The sequence below is a fragment of the Staurois parvus genome, unplaced genomic scaffold, assembly GCF_062004578.1.
Source record: "Staurois parvus isolate SC_StPar_1 unplaced genomic scaffold, SC_StPar_1.0 ptg001193l, whole genome shotgun sequence".
Lineage (NCBI taxonomy): Eukaryota > Metazoa > Chordata > Amphibia > Anura > Ranidae > Staurois > Staurois parvus.
The window spans coordinates 1,034,118-1,061,588 of record NW_028318989.1 but is presented as its reverse complement, the minus strand read 5'-3'; the positions used below and the strand labels follow the sequence as shown (position 1 = coordinate 1,061,588).

The 27,471-nt window shown below is 43.1% G+C and overlaps 1 protein-coding gene across 2 annotated transcripts in view; it reads right to left on the bottom strand.

The window, feature by feature from the left end:
- XPO6 (exportin 6) overlaps nucleotides 1-27,471 on the bottom strand; it is a 98,264-nt gene that overhangs the window by 35,147 nt on the left and 35,646 nt on the right. For both annotated transcript variants that reach the window (XM_089659984.1, XM_089659983.1), the window contains 7 exons: nucleotides 21,152-21,650; nucleotides 9,590-9,716; nucleotides 6,316-6,425; nucleotides 5,203-5,311; nucleotides 4,058-4,150; nucleotides 2,678-2,747; nucleotides 78-237 (listed from right to left, as the gene is read on the bottom strand). In XM_089659984.1, coding sequence (XP_089516110.1) covers nucleotides 78-237; nucleotides 2,678-2,747; nucleotides 4,058-4,150; nucleotides 5,203-5,311; nucleotides 6,316-6,425; nucleotides 9,590-9,716; nucleotides 21,152-21,650 — 1,168 coding nt within the window. The remainder of the gene's footprint in view (nucleotides 1-77; nucleotides 238-2,677; nucleotides 2,748-4,057; nucleotides 4,151-5,202; nucleotides 5,312-6,315; nucleotides 6,426-9,589; nucleotides 9,717-21,151; nucleotides 21,651-27,471) is intronic.

Sequence of the window (27,471 nt, the reverse complement as noted above, 5' to 3'; positions counted from 1 at the left end):
AAGAATTGGGGAGTTAAATATCAGCATCAACTTCCATTGTCTAAAAAGGTACAGAAGCCATGAAGGCTGCACATTACCTTTCCACAACAGTGAGAGCATCATTGAAGCGAGCCTCAAACACATCCCCGATAAAATACTCTGCAAGTCTCCCCACTGCCTGCAGGAGTGAGCTGAGGTCCCGCAATGAGCAGTGTAACCTCCGGCAGTCATTCTCTGCAGTCACATTAAGACGCTGATCTGTGAGGGGGGGAAAATACAACAGTTTGAGCACCCTAAAAAGGTCACTGTTCCTATAAACAAAGTCAGAGCATACATTTGTGAAAACATGCAAAACTGGGTATGACATATTAAAACACAAAAAAACAAAATAACTAAAAATGACAGCCAGAGACAGCTGCGCCCACCCCTTCTTCTGTCCAGCACTCCAGTGTGTGCTAAAGGAGCAGAGCAGTGACTGACAGTCACTGCTCTCGGCTCTGAGCTGGCCAAAAGCTGAGCTATCAACAGTCATGTGATTGCCAATTTCTTGGTCTTGCAGCCAACATGGGACAGCTGCAGCACCACACTGATGCTGCAGCATAGAGGAGAGTATGTTGTTTATTTTTTAACCCATACTTCTCCTTTAAACTTGTTAGTAAGAAATCAACAGCCTTCTTAACCGCCTCCTGCACACCATATAAAAGAAATGACAAGAGCCCGGTGGTCCTCTCATTCTGGAAGGACGTCATATGACGTCCTCCCACTAACTGCATGTTCGCCCCCCTGGGAGCGCGCAGTGGTGTGCTGTGTCCCTGGGACACAGCGAATCACCAATCAGCGGAAAGAGCCGATGACTTCAGCTCGGTCATGTGATCAGCCGTGTCCAATCAAATCTGATCGCATGTAAATAAGGAAATTACGGTTATTGGCATCTCTCTACTCACGAGCTGTCACGCTGACAGCTCGTGGGGAGAGGAGAGCCCATAATCGGCATTCCTCAGAGGGGTCATCTACACTGATCATCAGGGCACTGATCATCAGTGCCCTGATGATCAGTGTAGCCCCATCAGTGCCACCTGTCAGTGCCCATCAATGCCACCTGTCAGTGCCCATCAATGCCACATCAGTGCCTACCAGTACACATCAATGCCACATATCCGTGCCCATCTGAGCTGCCTTTCACTGCCAACTATCAGTGCCAGTCAGTGCTGCCAGTCAGTGCCACCTAACAGTGCCGTGAGTACTGCCTTTCAGTGCCCATCAGTGATGTCTGTCAATGCCCGCCAGTGCCACCCATCAGTGTCTCCTCATCAGTGCCCATCACTGCAGCCTCATTAGCGCACATCAGTGAAGGAGAAAAATTACTCATTTACAAAATTTTATAACAGAAACTAACAAAAAAAAACTTTTTTTCCCCCCAAATTTTCAGTTGTTTTTGGTTTGTTTAGCAAAAAAAAAACAAAAACCCAGAGGTGATTAAATACAACCAAAAGAAAGCTCTATCTGTCTCCAAAAAATGATAAACAAATTTTGTTTGGGTACAGTGTTGCATGACCGCACAATTGTCAAAGTGAGACAGCGCTGAAAGCAGAAAATTGGCCTGGGCAGGAAGGGGGTGAAAATGCCCGGTAGGCAAGGGGTTAAAGAGCTGCATCTTACTCCCAGACTCCCAATACTGCTAATACTAAGAGGCAAAGACATAAATAAAGGGCCCCAAGACACATTCACATGAACACTGCTATCCAGCAGTACCGTCAGCTTTAGTAACTCTAGGCTCTCCAGCACAAATGAATCAAGAGACTTTTTACTCAGGTCACCCCCATGCTGTTGTAAAGCCATGCTCCTTTCCCGTGTAAAAATGTCATATCTCTTTAAAACTGGACCTCTGGTCAACAACTAACTGCAAAAGTTAAAATAAATAGAAGTAAACCATTTCACTGGCCAAATTTTCTGTGTCTTGTGGTTCACACACTTCAGCCACACTGCATAGTCGGTTTAGATTTAATAACTACAGCCCTGTCTCCTCCTTGCTCCAGCCTGTTGATAAGTCAACGAAGGAGCAGTAGCACACTAAAAAGTTCCATCTTCTAGTTTCTCTCTCCTCTGACAGAACTGTGCTAGCAATAAACTGACTGACAACACTGCAGGTTCCCCCTCTCCCTGTCTTAAATGATAAGTTCACTTTTTGAACAAAAATAATAGAAAGAAAAAAAAAAAAAAAACACGCACATTTTTTTGCAGATAAAAAAACAAAAAAAAAAAAAACACATGAATTTATCATTTCTGGCTGCAGAAGCCTGTAAAGCGTTGCACCAGCAATCAGCAGATCATGGGTGCCATGCAAGTCTCCTGCAGACCTGTCAGTATATCGGCTTGTGGACAGCAGCTGCAGCATTGGAAACATGTTACATGTTCCACCCTAGATACAGGTGAAACATGTTACATGTTCCCAAAGGTGAACTTATCCTTTAACGGTGCTGTGTGTTTGGGATTACAGGATACTGTGGCAAATTCAAGTACTTATACTGGCTTCATTTAAAAACAAATGTAATTTTTTTTTTAAATGATTATTGCAGTTATGTCTCTATCATAAAATACTCATTCTTTTTATTAAATGTAATATTCATAGTTGACTTTTGTAGAATTACCAGCGAACTTTGGTTTTAAATATAATGTGGTATGTGTCATTAGAACTTACCTTGTCCAGTGGTCACTATACATTGCTGAAGACCAAGATAAACATCAAGGTTCTCCTGAAGAGCAGCAAACTACAGAAAAACACCAAAAAAAAAAAAAAAAAGGAGTAATATATTTAAATGCCAGCGTGATGGAAGGAGGAATACATACTATTTTAGCAAGTAAAAGAACAGATGTAGAGGTCTGAATCAAGCAAGGAGGACATGTATCTTTAAGTGATGTGTAACATCTCTAGGTGTTTAATTAACCATCACAGAGATCACTGTACCACACACAGGTAACAGAGCTGGGTGCCATTAGTGTTTAGATGGAAATCAAAGCACTAAGCAAAGAGGCTGGGTGCCCTACTGTCATGCTCATCTAATTGGTACCTTTAACCAGAACAATAATATACAAAGCTTTAGAGCACAGATCACTGTATAAAAGTTTGTGAAGCCACATTTAACCACTTCCCGTCCGGCCCATGTACATAAAAACGGCAAGACAGGAGCACTGCAGGAGCGGGTTGCCGTTCATAAATGGCATCCGCATTTATAGGCTGTGCACGCTCCCTGGGAGCGCTCCACTGGACACAGCGGAACACCGATCGTTGTACGGGACACCTGTGTGAAGTCCCGATCATGTGATCACTGATTGGCCAATCAGTGATCACATGAATAGTAGTAAGCAAGATGTCTCTTCTGACATTGCTTACTACGTGTGAAATCTGTGAATAATCACATAGATCACATGGTACAAGGCTAGTCACAACAGCCTTGTACCATGTGACAAGCTGTGACCAATCACAGCTCTCAGTATTTCTCAATGGCTGCAAGAATGCAGTCACAGAGAAGGAGAAATTATTGCTTTTACAGCCTTTATGGGTGTAAAAGCAATCCGTGTAAAAAAAATAAAAATAAATAAATCTTCATCACCCCCCACAAGTAGTACAGTGTCACTATGGTGACACTGTACTGCTAGGGTGACAAAAAAAAAAAAACCAAACAATTTTGAAAAATTATAATTTTTGGTTATAAACTAAATTTGGGTTATTTTTTTTTTTCACTAAAAAGATAACCAAATAAATTTTGGCCAAGATTTATGAAGATTATTTCTTTGCAAAATTTTATAAGAAAAACACTTTTTTCAAAATTTTTGGACTTTCATTTATATAGCAAAAAAATTAAAATCCCAGTGGTGAATAAATACCACCAAAATAAAGTTTTATCAGTCTCAAAAAATGCCACAAAATTCATATGGGTACAGCGTTGCATGACCGCGCAATTGTCATTCAAAGTGTGATAGCGCTGAAAGCTGGCCTGGACAGGAAGGGGGTAAAAGTGTCCGGACTTGAAGTGGTTAAAGGAACACAGTACCCCAATTTCATTATAAATTCCCTTACCAGTGTGGTGAAGGCATGTGTAGGGAGCAGCTCCATGATTTTGGCTACAACTTCCAGGCTGTGCCGCAGATACCTTTGCCACTCTGTTTGCTGCTGTAAACAGAAAGGGAATGTCAGTATAAAGGAGCTCTCATACAGACCTGTTTCCTACTTATCACCTAAAGTACAACTAAAGATAGATAGCGTGGAGAAAGATTAGAACAACTGTCCGTTTTTATTGCTGTCTGCGCCCTTTGTTAGGGAGATTCACTCTCCATTTGTCCTGTTTACCATTATCATTGAAAGTGAAGGTAGAAGAAAATCCCAAACTTTGGGTTGTCCCCAGAAAAGTAATAGGAGGCGAAATCTTCCAACGGGGACAATAGTTCTAGTGACCTGTCCTTAATTTGCTGGGATTTCCTCTCACTTCCCATTTTGGCAATGGGACAAGAAGTGAAGGGATGTCTCCCCAAAGGGACAAAGATGACAAAAAATAAAGTGACAGGGGTTAGAACCCTCCAAAATAAAAAATAAAAATAGTTCTACTCTAAAATTCATCCGACAGGGGTCAAAGCACGGGCTGCAAGGGATGTCCCAATAAAAAAAAAAAATAGAAACCAGGAAAAAAAACCCCCCAAAAAACAGCAAAAAACTCACATATGTTACAATCTACCCTTTAGATCTACCAGCAACTATGTAGTGCAAGGGCCTGCCTGACTGGATACAGTTTGTATAATGTAGGTAGGTCTTTATGGAGATATCATTGGTAAATCTAATGCCCACCACACACACCTAAAATGTACAGACCCCTTTAGCTTTACCAAAATGATGTATTATACCGACCCACCTAAACATTACATTCAATAAGGCGGGTCTTGGCACTATATAGTCCTTGGTAGATCTTTATGAATACAGTAAAGTTCAGATTAAAACTCAGCACATGCATTACGAACAGCTTGCATATTTGGACCTACTGTACAATTTTATCTCCTCTAGTTCCAACAGCACCTATATAGTGCAAGGGCATGACTAAATAATTCTTTAAATTTCTATGCAATCAGGTAGTCTTCATACTACATATTTGTTGGTAAAACCTGAAGGACATTGTACATAAAAGGATCAGCCTGACTCTTCACTATCTGTCCAATCCCAGAACATTTTCTTACATCATCATCCAGGGTCTCATCATCTAGCTCCTCCAGCTGTGTTTGGTTGTAGCGGAACTGGATTCGGTTCAGGACCTCCGTGAGTAGCAGCACCAGAGCGTCTTCGTACCTGTAATCATAATAGAACTTAGCAAAGAACAAAGATTAAAACAGTAACTCACAAGAAAAAAAAAAAAAAAAAAAAAAAGGAGGGTATAGTGAGCAATTCAGGGCTTGTTCGCACCAGGTGCAATGAACTGCATTGATCAGTTAAATGCAGGCTCATCACAAGGACACTGAAAGCACAATTGTTCTTTATCTTCCTTGAGCATTCTATACAAGTAAGTTGCACTAAAATGCAGTTTGTAATGCACAACAGCAGCATACAACAAACTGCACCACATTGCAAAATGCTGTTATGCACAGAATTGAAGTGTTTTTGTAAAATTTCAATAAAGTTGGGAAAAACACTGCAATGAGCTTTTACCAGAAATCACAGCGTGACAATTTAAAATGTACACCAGGATGCACCTACCCTTTCTGTGCCTTTGCCCCGAACCAAATAATTCCACATTCACACCCAACAAAAAGGCATACTTAACTCAATCTGACAGCTGAAACCTCTAGTGATTGATTACATTCTGGCCTTGCCTGTGCATTACAGTCTATAGAGTTCTATGACCATCTCTGGCCTTGGAACACAGCTCTAGAGAAGTCTATGGGGATGTACAGTGCAGGAACGGCCAGGAGAGCGAGTCTTGTAACAATGGATGTAAGCAATCATCAGAGGCCATGGCCATCAGCTGTAGGCATGTATGCCTCTCTGGGTGTAGTGGGGAGGGAGCCTTAAAAGGCGAGTCAGTTTAGGTCAGGGCAACAAAAAACAATGAAAACACTTGGTCTGAAAGTGCACTTTTTTTTTTTTTTTTTTTTTTTTTTTTTTAAGTATACCTAAACCCAAGAACAAAAATTTAATATATTGCAGTATACCAGCCATTACATACGGCTGCATTAGTTTACTTGGAACATATTCTGCAAATGCAGAAAAATGCATGTCTATCCTGTATATGAAAACTCAGGTGTGCCTTTTTTTGGCTATGTGTTGATGTATACAGGACAGAACTTCCCACTCACCTGTTTATGATGGCCTCTCTGTCTTCTAACCGATTTCGGATTTTGTTGGTCAAATAGTCCAGAAAGAGAGCCCAGATATCGAGACACGAGAGGTAACCTTCATGGGTGGGCTGTAGAGACAAAGCAGAACCAATAGATTGCAGCTTATGTTCTGACCACCTCTGGCTTAAAAAAAAGGGATATATAACTCTTCACAAAGCAAAGAGCATGTGGGGCCTTTTCAGGTGGGAGGACCAAATGTGACATTTTGGTAATCTTTTACAGCCCAAAATGACTTGCTTCAAAAAGGAAGCAGGTAAACACTCCCAAAAAAGATGGAGACATATTCAGAAATAAAAGCACTTTAAAAATAAAAAATTCCAGCTTAACCCTACTTAGAGAGAAAGCAGAACAGTAATTTCCTGCCTCTGACAAAAAATAAACAACTTCACACAGAGCCATCAGATATGGCTGGGTGGGACAATTCTCCCAACTCCTTCACTCATGTGTATGTAAATGCCTGCTTGAAGATTGCCCTCCTGTGTATTCTCCCTGAGCATATAGTACCACCATCAGCGTAATTACTACTGGTGTGATTGTTTATCGCACGGACACTCATTGCTCAGCGCTGGCAATCTCCTGGTCCTCCCACCTTTTTACAATAGTGTAACACAGTTAATGCCATTTTAGGAAAAAAAAAAAAAAAAAGGGAAAAAACTAACATATCAACATAGGGGTTGTCATACAAAATCAAGTCACCCTAGCTATTATTGCCCTTGTTGGCCTGCTGTTCTGCCTCTTCTCTAGACTTGTTTACCTGAATAATCTTTTATCTGTTAGGTTTTTATACTTGCTTTGACTTTACAACACATTACAGAGCCTACCACTTCAACATGCTTTTTAAAAGGTGTTTTTGATGCTTCGGTGATGCTTTTTAAAGTTTTAAAGAAGCTTGCAAATTCCCTGTTTGTTGATTTTCTATTTATTTTAAAGGGCCTAGTAGAACCTTGGCTCAGTAGTACCCCCACTCAGCAAACCCCCAGCTTCTGAGTACCCTTGTTCATTAGATCCCCCACTCTGTAGTAACCCCCAGCTCTGCTGATCCCCCACTCCGTAGTAACCCTTAGCTCTGCTAATCCCCCACTCCGTAGTAACCCCCAGCTCTGCTAATCCCCCACTCCGTAGTAACCCCCAGCTCTGCTAATCCCCCACTCCGTAGTAACCCCCAGCTCTGCTAATCCCCCACTCCGTAGTAACCCCCAGCTCTGCTAATCCCCCACTCCGTAGTAACCCCCAACTCTGCTAATCCCCCGCTCCGTAGTAACCCCCAGCTCTGCTAATCCCCCGCTCCGTAGTAACCCCCAGCTCTGCTAATCCCCCGCTCCGTAGTAACCCCCAGCTCTGCTAATCCCCCGCTCCGTAGTAACCCCCAGCTCTGCTAATCCCCCGCTCCGTAGTAACCCCCAGCTCTGCTAATCCCCCGCTCCGTAGTAACCCCCAGCTCTGCTAATCCCCCACTCCGTAGTAACCCCCAGCTCTGCTAATCCCCCACTCCGTAGTAACCCCCAGCTCTGCTAATCCCCCACTCCGTAGTAACCCCCAGCTCTGCTAATCCCCCACTCCGTAGTAACCCCCAGTCTGCTAATCCCCCCACTCTGTAGTAACCCCCAGCTCTGCTAATCCCCCACTCCGTAGTAACCCCCAGCTCTGCTAATCCCCCACTCCGTAGTAACCCCCAGCTCTACTAATCCCCCACTCCGTAGTAACCCCCAGCTCTGCTAATCCTCTAGTTTGCGGATCCTTCTTTTGCTCTGGTCCCCGCTCACCTCCCTCTATATTACTCCCACGCTACTCACCAGGTGTGATATCTGCTAGTTTCTCCCGCCCTGTCACCCAGCTCTGCAAATCGTCTGCCACTCAGTCCTTTCTCTCTGCACCTCACTCATCTTACCATTTAATTTAGGGACATGTGCTTTGATTGGCATTCAGAGTGCTTTAAAAAGCATATCAAATGCTACATTTTGAAGCAAGTGTAAACAAGACCTTAAACTAACTGCTGATCAGAACTGCTTAGGTCCATAGTCAAGCCTATATTTATGTACTCTTTGGCTTACATGTTAGGCTATGTACATCATAACTTGTGATATCTTTGAAAATTTCTGATCTGTAGGAGGAACAGAATTTGTTTAGATGCTAGTTTGTATGCCTTTTCCAAGGGTCTACTCTTTCTACTCTGTAAACCAAATGAAAAATGTAATATATAGTTAGTCTGGCTGAAAAAAAGACAAAAGTCCATCCAGTTCAACCATTTAAAAAAAAAAAAAAAAAAAGTTATAATCCTACACCCACCGTTGATCCAGAGAAAGGCAAAAAAAAAACCCACCAAAGCATGATCCAATTTGCTCCTGCAGGGTAAAAAAATTCCTTCCTGATCCACTGAGAGGCAAAATCTGATATTCCCTGGATCAACTTTCCCTATAAATGTTAGTATCCAGTTATATTCTGTGTATCTAAGAAAGAATCCAGGACTTTTTTTAAAGCAATCCACTGAGCTGGTCAGAACTCTTGAGGGAGTCTATTCCACATTTTCACAGCTCTCACTGTGAAGAAACCTTTCCGTGTTTGGAGATTAAATTTCTTTTTCTCCAGATGTAAAGAGTGCCCCCTTGTCCTCTGATGACCTCAAGGTGAATAACTCTACACCAAGTTCACTACATGAACCACTGATGTATATAGAATACATATCTATATAAAAAAAAAAAAAAAAAAAAAAGGGCTGCTTAAGCTATTGAGATCTGTAAACAGAGGAATGAAAGCAAGCATGGAAAAAAAAGTGTGAAGTGTGAAAACATTTCTCACCTAGGTGGATGCAGCATCGAACCAATGTTCTGCATCTATACCCCGCTGCCTCTATACCAAGAACTGAGCGATCAAAGACCACAGATCACTCAGTTCTTGGTCTTTAGAGAACAAGTGACTGCCAATTACTTGCTCTCTGTTCTGTCCCTTCAGCACTCACTGGAGTGCCCGGCTGTGGAGGGGGATTTAGCCTACTGTCGGCTGAATACGAGCCGGAGAAGTGCAGAACAAAGTGCACTCTTGTGATCCCCAGAAATAGGGCCAAAAGAGCGCTGGCCCTACTTTTACTGTATATTAAAATACAAATTATTTATGTGCATTATATCATATTTCTCTGACTAGGATACAGAAAAATAAAAAAAAACACAAAAATAAAAAAAAAAGTGTACATTCCCTTTAACAAATGAAGGCTGAAGAAAGGGTAAGATGAGAATACCTGGTGAAAGGTGTATTTGAACAGTAGTGCCAGGAACTCCACCACCGGAAACTGAGAATTCGATTCTATCCTTCGCAGGTGGACACTGACAAAAAGCCGTAAGAAATCTGTAAACTTTTCAACGTAACTGTAAATCAGATACAGGAGACATTGGTCAGAACCCAAAGTTGTAGATATTATACATTGAACAACAAATCGTCAACTAGACTAGGAGGTCTTTCTTTTAAAAATTAGCAAATAGCTGCACACTCACATCTGCTTGGAATTGTAATTTTTTGAAATATTCATTCTACTTTTGGTAGGGTAAGACAGAAGTCCTAATGCAGGCCCATACATGGTTCAAATTCCGAATCATTTTTCATCCGAAAATCGGAAACGTTTGCTCGGTAATCCGATGGTGCCATCATTGATTTAGAAAATCGGCCGACCAAGTCAAAGTTCACCCCATATAACAGGCAAAACTTCTGTTCCTTTCAGGTCACGGCTCATGCGCATATTCTTTTTGGAAAAACGATCGTACGATTTGAAAATCAGTCGTTTTTCACAAATTTTCCAACATGCCCGATCACCAAAAAGGGGAGGAACCACGAAAATTGGCCGGTGCCATTGACCCACTAACAGAGTGAAAAATCGGCTGATTATTCTTAGGTCCGATTTTTGGATGAAAAATCAGCCATTTTTCAACCCACGTATGGCTGGCCTTAAGCTAGGAGATGGGCTTTATATGTCTCATTCACACAGGAGTACACTACACCATATGCCCGTGTAGAGCTGCGTTTACCTGCTGTGCCCCAATACGACATCTGTGTGGGTGTGTGTCCACAAAATCACCCTGTCTGTGTTCGGGGACACACACCCACATTTACACGGATGACATATTGTCCACGCAGTCACCATCACAAATGACATCAATGGGATGCATGATCACCTGTGAATCCTCATGCAGGTAAAGACAGCCTCGCATGGAAGTATGGAACAGAACGCTCTGTGTAAACAAGGTCGAAGGGGAACCTAGGGGTTCTGTTCAGTTTTTTTTTTTTTTTTTTTTTTAATCAAGCAAACTTTTTATTGAGAGCAACAGACATGCAGTCACATCACAAATTCAATAAAAACAAACACAGGTCGATTCGACAAGCGAATATTACAGTATACAGATAGTAAAGCCTTTGCCGTAGGCAAGGAAAGGAAGACCAGCATAATAACAGCCAACATAATAGTTTTACAGAAAATCATTCCTCCTCCACGTCACAAGTAAACGTAGAGTCAAGCCATTTCTCCCAAACTTTATGATATTTAGCAGGACATCCTCTATGTATATAGATGACCTTCTTATATGGTGAAGTACTATTTCCCGCAGCTACCCACTGCAAAAACGTAGGCGACCACGCCTGCAACCACATACGAGCAAGCAATAATTTAGCCACTAAAAGAGTCTCTTGCAGAAAAAGTCTGAAATTTGTTGGTTTCTGAACTAGGAAGAAGACTGAGTAGGCACTGCTTAGGGCAAAAGGGTAAGGGGAGAGCCCATTTTGTCATGAAGGAACCGGACCTCTTGAGACCAATAACCCCGAATGAGGGGACAGGACCATAGTAAATGAAAGAAAGTACTGTCAGGGTCCCCACTGTGACGGGTGTGGCGTCAGACCCCAGCCCTTCTCACCAACTTGTGACCGAAGGACCAGCCGATCTCAGACCGCGCTGTCACTTGCGTAACAATGCCACTCTCAGCTGCGCCCTGCACAAAGATTTTCTAGCTCGCGGGACCACAATCTATGTGCCAGCCGCCTGAGAACGATTGTTACTGGGTCAGGTTAATTAGGCAATTAACCCTTCACACTGCCACCACCACCTTTTTACAGAGAAGGCGGAAACTCACAAATCTTAGCAGTAACACTATGATGTTTGAATAAGCGTCTGTATACAGACTGGCACCACAGACAGATGTATGCAGAGGGTTTAAAACACACCGTAGCACTCTTCAGAGACAGGGATTCTTAGTTTGCATTAAAGAGCTTTAGAAACAGTTCAACACTTTTCAGAAAATAGGATTTATTACTAAAAAAGGTCAAAATGGTGCAATACAAATATTTACAGAAAAGATGTAGCCTATATATATATATATATATATATATATATATATATATATATATATATATATATATAGAGCAATAACACAACAGAGATAAAAGAAAGAAGTTTAAGAAGGTAGGATACTTGTAGAAGTCATTGGCTTAAGCAGAGCTCAAGTGTTCTGAACAAAAGGGTACATTTTCTCCCAAAGATGGTTCCTTATGTTAAAAGGGGGAATCTCTTCATCTTCATCTCCAGGCCGGACAGCCTGTTTTCTAGTTCCCCAGCAGGGGGTGTCTACTGAAGCCAAGGGTCAATTGCCTCATTTGGGGAGGGGTGTTAGGCGGAGACCCAGGCTGTGACTCAAATCCCTCACGAGTTTATACCATGGTCAATAACCTTCCATCGGTACATGTAGCATCCTATCCACTGGTAGAATTATATGACATATCTTACCGTTCCAGATAAACACATATTGCTTTCTACTCTCGTGTAGGTGCCACATAGGAGTGTAAGGTGTCAGGCGACTCGTATTAAAATGACCTATCTGAATATATGCTTTGTTTTAATGGGCCTTGTTCCTGTCGGGATTTATGAATTTGTATGAAAAAGTGATTTAAGTGGGATGTACGTTTTACAAACACTCTGAGATAAGGTTTCATGTCAAGTGAAAGACTGAGTTATAGTTTTACGACCCGGCCAGGTGAAAGGGTGTATCAGACATGGTGGAACCAGGCTAATTGGGGTTACAACCATGAAGTTATCCAGCTGTGCCTTATGCACTTGTGACACACACACACACACACACACACACACACACACACACACAAGGGGAGGGGGACTGGAGGGAGAGAGAATGGTATTTGCAGGGTCTGATACAAAATATGGTTGTCATCTGTGTGCACAATTATCACACCCACATTTAGGGCAAAGTGGGCTATATTGTGGCCTGTATTTAGACAATCGAATTGGTGTTAAATAAGTTCTATGTAGAATATATAGCTGAGTGAGGCGGTCTGAAAACTTTGGGGAGACCACCTTAGTCAAGGACAACACCTCCTCCCACATTTCATCATCCAGCTCCCCCACTTCCACCCCTCAGTGGGTTTTAAGGTGGTATGCCAATAATGATGTAGAAGGTAAAAGTAGAGCATTATAGAATGTGGACGTAAGTTTCTTAGATTCCTTGCCCAAAATCACATCCAGAAGACAATTAAGAGTTGGATTGTAAAACAGAGTCACCAAACTGGGCACACAGAGCATTGCGGAGCTGGAGCCAAAAAAACATAAAATTGGGGAGTTCATATTCCCTTTTTTGAGGTCCTGAAATGATCTGACACCCGCACTGGTGAACACCTGGAAGACATAAAATCCCCCTACTGATCCATAATCTAAAATCAGGGAGTGTGCGCAATTCAGGGAGGTTCAGGTTATACTACAAGGGGGTGTGGATGTGTGGAAGCTGCAACCTACTAGAGGCCGGCGACCAAATCTTACAATGGTGATACAACAATCCCCTCCAGCCCCCCAAAGCCACAAGGTCTCGCACACCCCGCAATAAATATTGAAAGGAAAAATTTTTTAAAACTAAACCGAACCAGGGGATAGGGATAGATACCTTGCATTGGTGTGTGCCTCGGTTTTTTTTGTACCCAAGAAAAAAACCGGGGCACACACCAATGCAAGGTATCTATCCCTATCCCCCGGTTCGGTTCAGTTTTAAAATGTATTTTTTCCTTTCAATATTTACAGGATTATATACTCAAATTTTTAAAGTGAACCAGTGCTTTGGTCATGCATAGCAAGGCAACATGTTCATTTTACTGCCATCCCCTCAGCTGCTTATATTTCCCATTGTCAAAGTTGCAGGGAAAAAAAGGAAAGGTAAAAAGTGTACCGTGAAATCAGAGTGAGTAATTTCAATGCAAGAGAAGGGCTTGTTCTGTAACCACTAAGCTGGAAAAACCGAAGAACACTTTTCTTCTCTAACAACACATCTCAAATAAAAATGGATGGGAAAAAATAAATAAATCTGTAATTGGATGCTTCCATGGCACTTCATAGTCATAGCATGCTGTGCAGTCTGCCTGGACTAATCAATATACCAGTCTGTACTAGGAGAGAAGGAGAGGGGGGTGTCTGCTATGTAGTTCTATTTCCCAGCAGAAAAATAGACCTTCACAGCTCACTTATTATAGCACAGAGCTCCACCTGCTGTTTGCCAGTGGTAATTATAAACTCCCCCCCCCCCCCCCCCCCAAAAAAAAAGAAAAAAACAAAATGCAAGCACCGAACACGAATTAAAAAAAAAAAAAAATGTAGATTCCCATTCTAGAAGTATTACAGAGTAATATCCCCCTATCATGGGGTCCTCTGTTTACCTGACCATGGACATGCCTCCATGCCCAAACCGTCCCCCCTCCATTCCTTTATCCTTCACTACTAGTGAAGGATTTCCCCAGGATCCCCCCCCCCCCCTTTTGGTTCTGTCAGTTTGTATTTAGATGATTGAGGATTATATGGTCCTCATTCTTAGAACTTTCTGTACACATGGGTACTTCATTGTATGCCTACATCATAGAATGGGATTTAGCCTGTTTAGGTCTCAAAATCTACCTACACACAAACACACATATAGGTCTCAAAATACACACACACAGTCTCAGTTTTCTGGGACCTTTCACATGTCCCAGAAGACTACGAAGGGAGGGAGTCACTTCCGATAGCCTAGGTGATTTCAGCCAAAGTGGGAGCGGATATACGCTCTCCAAAAAGGTGCCAATTTCTCATGGGGAATAAAGCTGAACTTTAGGGTGAAGCTCCGCTTTAAGTCCACTGGGGGTGCATGCAACCTTGTGGACTTATAACTTTAATTTACATTTTGTATTTTTACTAAGCCCCGGAAAATAGCAATCGCTTTAGTTCTGAGGTTCCAATGCTGGACCTTCTAGTCTCAGCTATTGCTGCTGCAGAGTCGCATGCAGGTACTGTGCCCGCTCTTTCCCCTCCTCCTGCCTGCACATGGCGCTTTGTTTTATGTCAACTCTGACAAAATACAAAGCTTTCTGTGAATGTACAGAGGGGGATGGGGTCGGCAAATTTTATGCTGTATGAGAAAGAAGCGTCTTTCCTGTCTGAACTTCAGAAGTGTAGCAATAGCTGTATTCCTGGAGCTCCAGAAAACTGTCAGATGTCAATATAAGAGTTAAGTGCACAGGGTGGTATGCACCTCATTGAAATTAACTCATATATGCCTACAGATTTTACGAAGTGGCTAAATTCCTGGAGTTCAGCTTTAAAAGGTTCTAAAACAAAAAAAAAAAATAAATAAAAACGGTTTCTTTTTATTGCTTGGGAGGTTTCCTAAAATGTGTTGTCTTGAGCACCCGTATGTCCTTGGTGGTACAGTGAACAAGCACGCAAAACACAAAAGTCAGATACTGTATAAGTTAGAACTCACCTGTATACTTATTTAGGAGCAACCAGGCAACTAGTATTTTTCAGAGGGAGGGGTCAGCAATGGTAGCCCCACATTACTTTACTAGAGGGTCCTTATAGATCTCTTAGGGGTCTGCGCCTTGTTCCTTAATATGCAATTATATTTAGTCCACTGGACAAACTACCCTCCTCCATACAGAAGCCACTCGGTCCCCCTTATCCATGAACTCTCTCCATATAAAACTTGAAAGCGTTATTAAACCCAAAAAATGTAATATACTGCAGCTTACCAAACATTAGATGCGATGGCTGCATTAGTTTTCTTTTAGGCTTCCCTCCCCCTGTTTCCGCCTGATGATTTGGACAGGAACACACCTCCATTATTACAGCACCTCCACTCTGGATGAAGGAGCACAGGGGGGCACATTTGGATACCAGCACTGTCAGTCTGGGGAGAGTTAAGTGCTAGGATGTACTAGTAGATTTAGATACATGAAAAAAAATGGAGACCAAATACCAGCTCACACTTTGTAAATCAGTTACAGCAAACAGTGTTTTTCCTTATGGGATAAAGGTTTTATACAAAGAAAAGCTGATAAATGGTTGTCTCTTCCCTGTAAACTGAAGCATCTGGGAAAGAACTACTACTTCAAAAAAAAAAAAAAAAAAACAGTGTCACTGCCTGGATCACCAGGTGAAAATGAAGGGAAAAACCCTAAAAAAAACCGAAAAAAAAACACAAAAAAAACGAATGCAGCCACCACATCTAAGGACTGGTAAGCTGCAATATAATAAAGGTTTGCTTTTAGGGTTTAATACTGCTTTAAGGAAAAAGTCATCTTGTTGGTCATGTATTTTGAGATAAATCTGTTTGTCACTCTGTCAATGAGAAAGAACCACCACCAAATTCTTTGATGTGAAAAGTGTCAAAAAGAATGCCTGAAGGAGGCAATTACTTTAGGTCTGGGGGCTAGAGAAAAACAATGTGACTGCAATACGAGGCTGCCAGATCCCCAGTGTCTACAATATCTGTAAGGTCTGAAACGTAACCTTAAACACGACACAGGCTTGCTAAATGAAACATACATTGGTCCCAGAAATGGTTTCTATAGTTTCTAATAAAAGGGTTCTTTGGATTCCAAAATATAACCCATTTACCTACTTGTGCCCTTTTTTTGTAGCTGGGAGCACTGCTGATATGCAGATTAGTTGAACTCGGTAAACAGACGGCCAAAATATTGTGTCTGAACCTACCCAGCATTCTATTAGGCTGTAACTTTGTCCATTCAGGGGAAGAAGTGCCCATCTCTCCTTTCTCTGCAGAAACTGGTGCTTACCCAGGGCTGGTTTTCAGGGCTCTTGCATGAAAAAAAACAGAAATACAGCAGCAGAGGGGGCAGAAGAACACACCCTGAATCAAGACACTTAAAGTGGAACTATAGCTAAAAATAATGAAAAATGGGCAAACAAGCAGGAATTTTACTGCAGAAGAGACTTGGTTTTGTCTCTTCTGCATTAAAGTTGCTTACCTGCCCGTTCGCCCCGTACAGCGAGCCACACATGCGCAGCTCACTGTACAAATTTGGCAATGCTGAATGTGACTGAACGCCCACGCATGACAGCGGCCAGCGATCGAGACCTAGAAGCAGGCCGCTCAAAGAGGTCAGCGGCTGGGCAGGGAACAGAGGAACACCGCAGAGCTGGAACTAGGAGGAGTATAGTTCCGCTTTAAAAGGAGAACAGCCAAAGCTCACTTGACTGTACTTCTCCTGTTGATCACAGGAGTGCAGTTAGTTCTGCACTCCTGTAACCAGTTTCTGTTTCGGATGTCACAGAGCCAGTCCAGGCTGGGGAAAGGTCAAGTCCATATGGTTGGGATCCACCCAGGAGCTTGGACTGGTACCTTCCTTAGCAAGCTGCTGAGAGCCTGAGCCAGCAACTCCACCCCCCCCTCCCCTTCAAAGCCCAACGCTCCAGTAAGTGCTGGGGGGGGGGGGGTTAGAGCAGAGAGCGGTGACTGACACACACACACACACACACACACACACACACACACACACACGATGCTGTCCCCAACTTGGTCATTTTAAACATGGTGAAGCTTGGGGGAGAGTGGGTCCAAACACGTAAATTTTTTTTTTCCTACTTATCCATATCAAAGACTGGGAGCTCCAATTTTATGAAACAGTTTGTCTGAAATTACATAAGTAATAGATACAGTAGTTCATTAACCCATTCCCACCTGCTGCAGTGTCCCTTTAAACAGTTATGAACGTGCCAGGGATGAGAAGGTCGGCAATCATGACTACTGTCACAGTGGTCACATGATCAGAAGACAGTTCTGCTGGGTATCAATCTTTCATTCAGATCGAGAGCGGTGTTTGACAGCTCGATTTTTGGCTGGGAGCACATAAACATTGGCTACCCAGTGACGTGCGGGGGCATTAAAGCCCACACTTGGCTGCAACATGTTAGGCAGTCATAAAAAGGGTTAAAGTTGTCAAGCGCTGAGTTGAACAGGGATGTCCCATGTCTAAATAGTCACATATCCTAACTTTACAACTGTCAAAACTATTTTTTTTTTTTTACTTGCTGAATCAACAAGAAGGTCCCAAGTCCCTGGTGCCAAGCTGTGTCCTTTGGGCACATGCTATATGGAACTCAAGGCCTTTGCAGGCAGCCGTAGGAAGTCAGACGGAATAGTGGGGAGCATTGGAGTCGTCATGGAGCTGTGGATTGCAATATTCCTGCTGGTTCTGTCCATGGTTTTTCCTGCGCCATCCCTGTAATGCAATGAAAGGCCAGTGGTGGTGCCGGAGTCATCCCTGAAAGCGGTCAGACCAGTGGTGTTTTCCCTGTCTCCATAACATGATTTTCCTGATGGAAGTTATCCATACCTGTGGAGGAGCTGGATATTTCTTTATGCACATTTAACATGCGCTTCTGGTAAATGCATTCATATAGCAGGTTTCAAGCACGAAGTCACTTTCACCGGTTCATCACGGAGAATTTTGGGACGTTTTAATATTCATCCGTTTTGTCTCAACAATTTAATATATATTGGACTATTCACTTATGTCACTTTATATTTATATATTTGCAAAGCCCACTTACTCACTGACATTTTGCGGGACACTTTAGCAATATTATTCACTTGTAGCGCAAATTGAGCGCCTTCACTTTGAGAAATGTCACTTTATTAAGTAGAATTTTTATTTTTATAATAGTATCCAGCGCTGCATTATACGTTTTTCATAGTTTTGAGGAAATAGGGGTTCATCCTTTATGCCAGCTGCTTTATGTTAGTCTGAGCGCTCGCTTCTCTTTGCTTTTTTGACATCCTTTGCAAGCAATAGTATGTGTTTACCATATCTACGTGCTTACCCAAGGCAATGAAAGAAATATTTAGACTGGATACAAATATTTAATAGTTTAGTTAATTATTTATTACAGGTACTTATAGAGCACCATCAAATTTAGGCAGTGCTTTACACACACACACACACACACACACATATATACACACACACAGTACATTCACATCAGTCCCTAACACTCAAGGGGCGTACACAGGGACAGACTGACAACTCATGGGGTCCCCGGACAATAGGGAATCATGGGGCCCGTGTCCTCACCCACACTCAAAAAAAAAAAAAAAAAAAAAAAAAAGGTACCAGGGGCATTTCATGGGGCCCCCTACTGACCCCGGGCCCTCAGGCAGTGCCCGAGTGCTCGAATGGTCAGTCTGCCCCTGGGCGTACAGTCTAAGGTCTAACTCACATTCATACATACACATACTAGGGCCAATTTAGACAGGATCCAATTAACCTACCAGCATGTCTTTTGTTCTTTCGCACATCTTACATTTTTTTTTCTTTGACATTATCCTTTATTTTTTTTTTTTGGTGTTAAATATCAAAAAACAGCTTTTGTATGGAGCAGAAATCTTTAGAAGTGGTTTGTAACATGTCCCCTGAAGAATGTCCTCAGTTTCTAACAGTTCCTATAGCACGATTGGTCATCCGTGGTCTGTGACCTTCTGTAGCATATCTGCAGTCTGTCCACCTCTTGAAGCATTCTGCAGTCTCTGATGATCTCCTATTCCAAGCCTGCAATCTCCTACAGATTAATGTAGCCCTACACTCACCAAATATCACGTGCAGCCCTTAGGTAGTTATCAGGCCCTCATATCAAACACAGGGGATTACCATGGTCCTGTCCCTTAACTATCTGGTCACCACTGGGATGGAAAAGACAAATTCTTTGGTATGTAGTGGATCTTGAGTCAGGATAGGGGTCATGGCATCTCTTTTTGCACCAGAAGCTACTTCGCCTTTAAAGTGACAGTAAATTCTGGTTTAGAACACAAAAAAAAAAAAAAAAAAAAAAAGAAATCTATTCAACTATATATATTTAACTCAAAAAAGTACACTATTGCGCTCATCCCCCTCAAAATTCCCTGTTTTTTTGCTGCTGTTATCCACACTTCCTGTTAGAGGGAGGGTACATTCATTCTCCATGGTCTCACTGTATGTAGGAACGCAGCCCCCCGCTCTTGCTCACTCTGGAGATGGACTATGGCATGTGTAGTGTGCATAGAGCAGTGCACATGACCGCAACTAACATGCATTGCTCGTTCCAAATAAACGAAGTTAGGGGGAAAAGGAGAGGCTCAGAAGCTCATGGAGGATGTTACAAGGAGGCAGAAAAACAAAGTATGTAACAATTCCATGAAAAATAGAATACAGGGTTATTGTGCAGTGGATGTGTATGGATTATGAGGATATCCTTGAGCCCTGGTTCACACTGATGCAGTGCGGAATTTGCAGCGTTTTCTGGGCGATTTCCGCACCACATCAGAATTACACCCCGTTCATGCGAACCGCTGCGGGTCTGTATGTTAACAACACCCTGAAAGCGGACCGCAAAACGCAGTGCGATGTGCAGAACCAGATCGCATAGGTGTGAATACCCATGCGATCCGATTCTAGTGCTGACCAAAAAAGGGGTCCTTTGCCTTTTTTGGTGCGGTGCGATTAGAGCCATACAAAATGTATGGCTCCAATCGCACCGCACACAAATCGCATGTGATTTGCACAGGAATGCAGTGCGGTTCCTGTGCGAATCACATGCGATATACCTCACATGATATATGTGAACCCAGGCTCACAGAGATCACTGTACTCCCCCTGACAATGCCATCATCTGATCTTCTCTCTAGAAGGATGGAGTCATAATTGTTCAGGCCTCATCCAGGTTATCATCTACCTCCTGGACTGAGATGCCAGCTCAGAGATGACAATCATATGAATCCTGGTGCCTGTTACAGTTCTTGGCTGAACTCGCACATGTCTGACACAGAATCAGTCCCTGCTGCAGTTTCTTTATCTCGATACTTGCTACAAAGTTAGAATACTGCAGTCTGATCACTGGGGGCGAGGAGACCGGTTTACATCTGCCCGGTGAATTTTAGGTATATTGCGTTTTACATGTGTTTTAGGTGCGTTACCACTGAACTCTATATGATGTGTTTTGATTAAAGAGCATTAAAGCAGAATTTAATACAATGATACCAACGCTATGCAAAATCCAACATGGAAATTGTATTATGAATACCCATGCAATCTGATTCTAGTGCGGATCAAAAAAAATTGTCCTGGTGCGGGTGCGGGACGTTTAGAGCCATACAAAATGTATGGCTCCCTTCGCACGGCACACAAATCACATGTGATTTGCGCAGGAATGCGGTGCGGTTCCTGTGCGAATCACATGCGATATACCGCCCTAGTGTGAACCCGGGCTCACTGTAACTAATTATAAGTCTTGTAAATACAGCATGGTTCGTTTTTATAATTTATATATATATATTTATATAATTCTTCAGTATACCATGGTTGCACTAGAGGCGGCTCCAGTTTCTACTTCCAGACTGTAAACTGGGGAGCTTTACTTTTCCTCCAAATACATAAAGTTGCCCCAGTTAAATGTTTAATTAGTGGATTTTGTGTTCTTCCTGGGCGTCCTCAAGTGTACATCTTTAAACCCGCCTCTTACCTTTCATCCAGCTCCTCCAGGCGGCTGCGCACGCTGTGAGCATTTGTCTCCCGTGTAATCCTCTGCAGGAGATAGAAGGTCTGCTGGCACACACGTAACAGGTATTCCTGAAACTCCAGGGGAACACAGTTCTTGCACATGAGTTCATTAATACAAGACATCGCCAACACCCCGAGCCGGTCACGGTCAGTCTGTGAGCTGGGCAGTGTCAAGGGATGAGGAGGGCTGCTGCTCCGGCCATTTAGAGTGGCAGAAGAGGTGGTGGTAACTATAGGAGTCTTTCGTGAGCGGGCATCACAACCCAGGCGAGCAAAGTGAAAGATGGTGGTGAGGAGTGAGGGGGTGATGCTGGCGGAAAGAGGGATCCAGCTGAAGAGGTGAGAGAGGCACTCCAGGGCCAGGGCACAGATGCGCTCACTCTCTGCCTCCAGGCTCGGTGGGGGTTGGCTCAGTTGCTTAGCCAAGGCAGGGGTGTGCACAAGGTTACTGAGGAGGTCGTCTGCAAGAGAAAAAAAAATATCATGAAGGATCCAGAATAAGAAGGAGGAAACGGAGAACCACAACAAAGCATTATTAACCGTGCAACACACTGAACCTTGGAAATTTCCCTTGCCCCTTTTTCCAAGTCAAAATTGCTTCCATAGGGAGTATCAACTATTCCTGAAACAAGGAGACTCCAACATAACAATTCTGAATCACCATTTCCTTTCGCAGAGTCTCCTCTGTCAGCAGCTAGCGATTTCAACTTGATTTCACATTTCCCCTGGTATGGACAAGCATGAGCATTTTGGAAGCTAGAGTTTAACCCCTTGAATCCGACAACACAAGGGGAAGCAGCCTGAAAAGTGAAACCTAATCTAAAAACTAGTAAGCTGTAAGAGATCACATTCTTGTCATGGGTTTAGCTACTCTTTACATTTTGGGGCTTTACTTTACCGCCCACCTACCTACCTACAGCACCCTCCCCCATCCCCCCTCGTTCCAGTGATCTTTGTTATGCAACAACCAGAGGCCATGCCCCCCTACTTTTGATTTATTGGAAAGAATATTTTTTTCTTTCCATGATAGGAACTTCTGACAGCAAGTTTCACTCAACATCACTCGTTCTGATAGGGCTACCTCGCCTTATGCTCACCTAAGCATAACAATCAGCCAATCAAAATGATCGAGACATGTACGGCTTACCACGTATGGCCGCTACTATCCACGCTACAGCACTTTGATGACACATCAAAGGCCTGGGGAGCCATAATACACTCCTCATATTACGGACTTACACTTTACTATTTCAACCTATTTTATTATGCAACTGCGTATGCTAAAAAATAAATAAAATAAATCACTATAAAATCCTTGGTTCTGTACTTTCCAAAATAGACCCCTTCAAGAAATGTGATATTCTTGTTCCACCATATAGCAATAAACTGTGAAAAGACATGGACAGAATAACCAGCAACTCGTCCTCAAATGCCTCCTCCCTCTGCTGGGTTGACAAGCTTTGGGCTAGTGTCGGTGGTAATTTGAAAAGCTTCTAAGATCATTCACAATTGAAGTGATACTAAACCCCGGACCCCGCATTCCGTAAAAACGCTCTCCCCGGTCCCCGCATTCCCTATATCCGCTCTCCCCGGTCCCCGCATTCCCTGTATCCGCTCTCCCCGAACCCCGCATTCCCTGTATCCGCTCTCCCCGGACCCCGCATTCCCTATATCCGGTCTCCCCGGACCCCGCATTCCCTATATCCGGTCTCCCCGGACCCCGCATTCCCTATATCCGGTCTCCCCGGACCCCGCATTCACTATATGCGGTCTCCCCGGACCCCGCATTCACTATATGCGGTCTCCCCGGACCCCGCATTCACTATATCTGGTCTCCCCGGACCCCGCATTCACTATATCCGGTCTCCCCGGACCCCGCATTCACTATATCCGGTCTCCCCGGACCCCGCATTCACTATATCCGGTCTCCCCGGACCCCGCATTCACTATATCCGGTCTCCCCGGACCCCGCATTCACTATATCCGGTCTCCCCGGACCCCGCATTCACTATATCCGGTCTCCCCGGACCCCGCATTCACTATATCCGGTCTCCCCGGACCCCGCATTCACTATATCCGGTCTCCCCGGACCCCGCATTCACTATATCCGGTCTCCCCGGACCCCGCATTCACTATATCCGGTCTCCCCGGACCCCGCATTCACTATATCCGGTCTCCCCGGACCCTGCATTCACTATATCCAGTCTCCCAGGACCCTGCATTCACTATATCAGTTTATAGTAAATATAAACTGCTAAATACCTTTTCTCATCAGCAGTTAGAGCCGTCTTGTGACTTCAGCAGAGCACTGGTTAAAGCTTGTAGGAGTAGTTTTCTTTCTGCTCAATATTCACACACAGTTTTGATAGCAGAGGATCAGATTAGAATTTTAAGTGTTCCTAAACCCCGCATTTGCTAGATCTGGTCTCCCACAGTACACAGAACATGGAAATGGTAATTATTTTAGTAAATATAAACTGCTAATGAACTTTTATTATTGGCACTATGTAGCAGTCTTGTGACTTCTATCAGTTTCTGGCCAAGCACTGGTTAAAACATGTAGGAGGCGTTTTCATCCTCCTCTGACGGTACTATGAGGATGCAAAACCCCTGACCTCTGTCTGGACAGTGCTGATCACATGTACCCTCCAAAGAAAAAAAAAACGCCTCTAGCAATACACACCAAACTGAGCATGTGCATGTGACCACGGGTTCAGTCTGTATCAGGTGGACATAACAAGAGGAGGGGCAGAGAAGAAAGGATCAAACAGCCTTTTTACACAATGCAGAGGATTAACCCCTTAGGATCCGCAGGGAGTATAACAAACATGCTTTACTGCATCTACAGACTGATTTTACTGTTGTGGGTTTAGTAACACTATAAATGACAGATGCCTCTGACCTGCAGTAGACCTCCTTTTGGGGATGCAAAACCCACCTGGGAATGCACCCCATGAACAAAAGCCTGTTGACACAGGCCCCTACTGCATGCAGGAGAAATTTGTCGGTCAGAATCTCCATCTGGCTTCTGGTGTACATGCCACTGCTGTTTCCGATCTGGCCTGACACACTCTGGAATCGAAGAGGAGGATAACCACGTAGTGGCTGTTCAGTGTTGCTCCTGCAGTAGAGAGGCATAAAGTGCTTCCCTCTACTGCTGACAAGCGAGTTCTCCTTTAATATCAGAGGGGAGAAATGCAACACTTTAGCTGCGCCCCAAAACATGAAATATGCACAGAGACGTGACAACGGGCCAATGCACTTTGCAACCTCTCCTCTGGAATTTGCTTGTTCTGAAAGGGAAATCAGGCATTAGATAGGAAGCAGCCGATAATGTCACATTACCATGATAGCTAGGGGCACAATGTAGGTTGGAGGGGGCCAAGAATCTGATGCGCCTGATGTATGAAGATCCAATTCCCAGAAGGATCAGGGAGTTGGCAAAGACTGTGCAAGAAGGGAGATACCCCCTGGGGTCACAAACTGCAGAGACACAAAAGTCAAACCCTGTCTCATTACTCACAACAGAAAATGGGAAAAAAAAAAAAAAAAAAAAAAGTGTTTCTGTGGCTCTCACTTTAAAATGTAAAACCGCTGTTTAAAAAATGTGCACCTTCCAATCTCCCTCATTAGCATGATGAGGATTACATAGCTCCAAGCATTCTGAGCCTTGTCACTGACTATCCTTGACCTTGACGCCAGTCCTATAAAGCCGCATGTAGCCCGTGTTTCATTATCACCCGCCATCCCAAGGACGCTTCCAGCAAGACACGAGTCATTAGTGCACAGCGAACATTGCCCCACAGCTGCCGCTGACCCATCTAACCCAGCCGGAGCTCTCCTAGACTTTCACACGCAGAAGGACTCAAGACTTTGCAGGGTTTTCATTAACCTCCCTAGCGGTCTGATTATGTCAATATTTCTGTGCTCAAAAGCGGTACTTTTTTTTTTGCATGGAAATGTGTCTTTTTGTTGTAGGCCTGTAATTCTTAGGAATAACTCACTGAAATCTGTCCGAACGAGAGTCTAGTAAACATTCCGGGGAGGATAAAATTTGAAACACGAAATCATAAATAATATAATAATCATAAAAAATAATAAAATAATAAATTTAACTCAATAATATAATCAAACCAAAAACACTGCATTTTGAAATATAGCGCCAAGTTCGCACATCACGGAGCAAAGTCGCAAAATAGTTTTCAGTGTGATGATTAATTTCCCCACAAATCATTATCACTCAATTCTGCAAGTGGTTCTGATTTACTATCGCTGTTCTCTAGCCGGTCTAAAACCGCTTTTAACCTAAAGGGACGCTTTTTGGACGCCATGGACGTTTCTCAGTTTCCAGGCAGAAAGAACAGTAAAAATGCAGGCAGGGCGCCGGACAAAGCACTCGGGACAAAATGTATGTGAAATGGTTTGATGCAGTAATGTTATACTATGTGATTGTAGTGTATTTAGTGAGTCACTTTTAAAATTTTTTAATTTCCCGCCAGTTCCGTCCCCCCCATACGTCCCAACGCTCGCAGGGAATGGAACCCGGAAGACGGCTGCCGGTATCGGCCGGAGGAGATGGCCGGGGACGCTGCAGGGAGGGACATCGCAGGACAAGGTAAGTGCTGGAGGGAATCCCGGAGCAACGCTGCAGTGTATTCCCGAGTGTAGCTCGGGGTTACCGCTTTTGGTACTGAAAATTTACCCCGAGCTACACTCAGGAATACCGGGGGTTAAGTGAAGACTTGGTGCAGCTTTAAAAAGACAAGATACATGGCCTGGCTTAAGAAAAGTTGAGGGTACTCCAAGTTCCCTTTAAAACAATGGCTCAAAGGTCAAGGACTAATATGCACTTAAAAGACATTTGTGTCTTTTTGATATTTTTATGCACTTTCTGTAGGTGTATAAGAGTCGGTACAGTACCCAAGCAGATCTATGCATTACCAATGCATACAGAGTGCATTATAAACGGTCATGTAATGTTGTATCGAGCAGAGGTCTCACTTCTGACATGCTGAGTCAGAGCTAGAGCTCTCCAAATCAACAGGGAACACGAACGATACTGATTGCAGGCATATAGGTCTGAGTCAGCGGGGAAGGGTGGGAGGTGTTGCACCTCAGCAAAGAGACTACGGCTTCCACACAGAGAGCAAGGTTTCTTATCTGTACCACGCTGGAAGGGGGACATGCATTCTATTTATGCAGGCCATAAATGGTTCAAATTCCGAACGATTTTTGTCCGAAAATCGAAAACGTCGTTCACTCGGTAATCCGATGGTGCCATCAATGATTTTGAAAATTGGCCGACCAAGTCATAAAGTTCACCCTATGAAACAGGCGAAACTTCTGTTCCTTTCAGGTCATGGCTCATGCGCATATTCTTTTTGGAAAAACGATCGTACGATTTGACCATCATTGAGTCGAAAATCGGTCGTTTTTCACGAATTTCCAATATGCCCGATCACCGAAAAGGGGAAGTGCCATTGACCCTCTAAACAGAGCGAAACATCGGCCGATTATTCTTAGGTCCGATTTTCAGACGAAAAATCGGACGAATTTCAACCCATGTATGGCCGGCCTTGGGTTGTGGCTGTTTTCTAAAGAAAACAAAAAAAAATAAATAATCAAAAATCAAGATTTTTGTACACTTTTTACTTTTATGCATCTGGAATGTATTTAATCAACATAAGCAGACAGTTCAGTTGTGCATTAATTCCCCAAATTCAGGAGATAATTGGGGTTAGAATTCCGAAAGAACCAGGGGTATGCCTATTCCATAGTGGAAATCCCATTATACAAATCCCATTCCTTACAGTGGAAAAATATAAAAATTTGGTGTTATTAAAAAATGCAGCAAACTGACTGATACCCAAATTTTGGAGGGAACAAGAGATATCAAAAATAAAAAAAAAAGGATTGGATAGGAAGGGTGGATTATATGTATAGAATGGAGGAACTTTACCATAAGGAGGAAGATAAAATGGAGAGATTCCGAGAAACGTGGGAAAAAAAAAATGGGATGGAGTTTAAGAGATCAAATAAATATGCTGAAATTAGAGAAACAGAGGAAAAGAGGATCCGTATAATTAAAAGTAGAATGTAAGCTAGGAAGAGGATGAAGGGAATCCTGGGGACACCCAAGAAGGTTGAGGAATGGGGAGCTAAGGGAAAAGAAAGGGGGGTGGGTGTCATGGGGGAGGGTTTAAAGAGGGGAATGTAATTTTTTGTATTGAAAAGTAATATTACAATTTATTTTTGTTATATGAAAAATGTTGAAATTTGAAA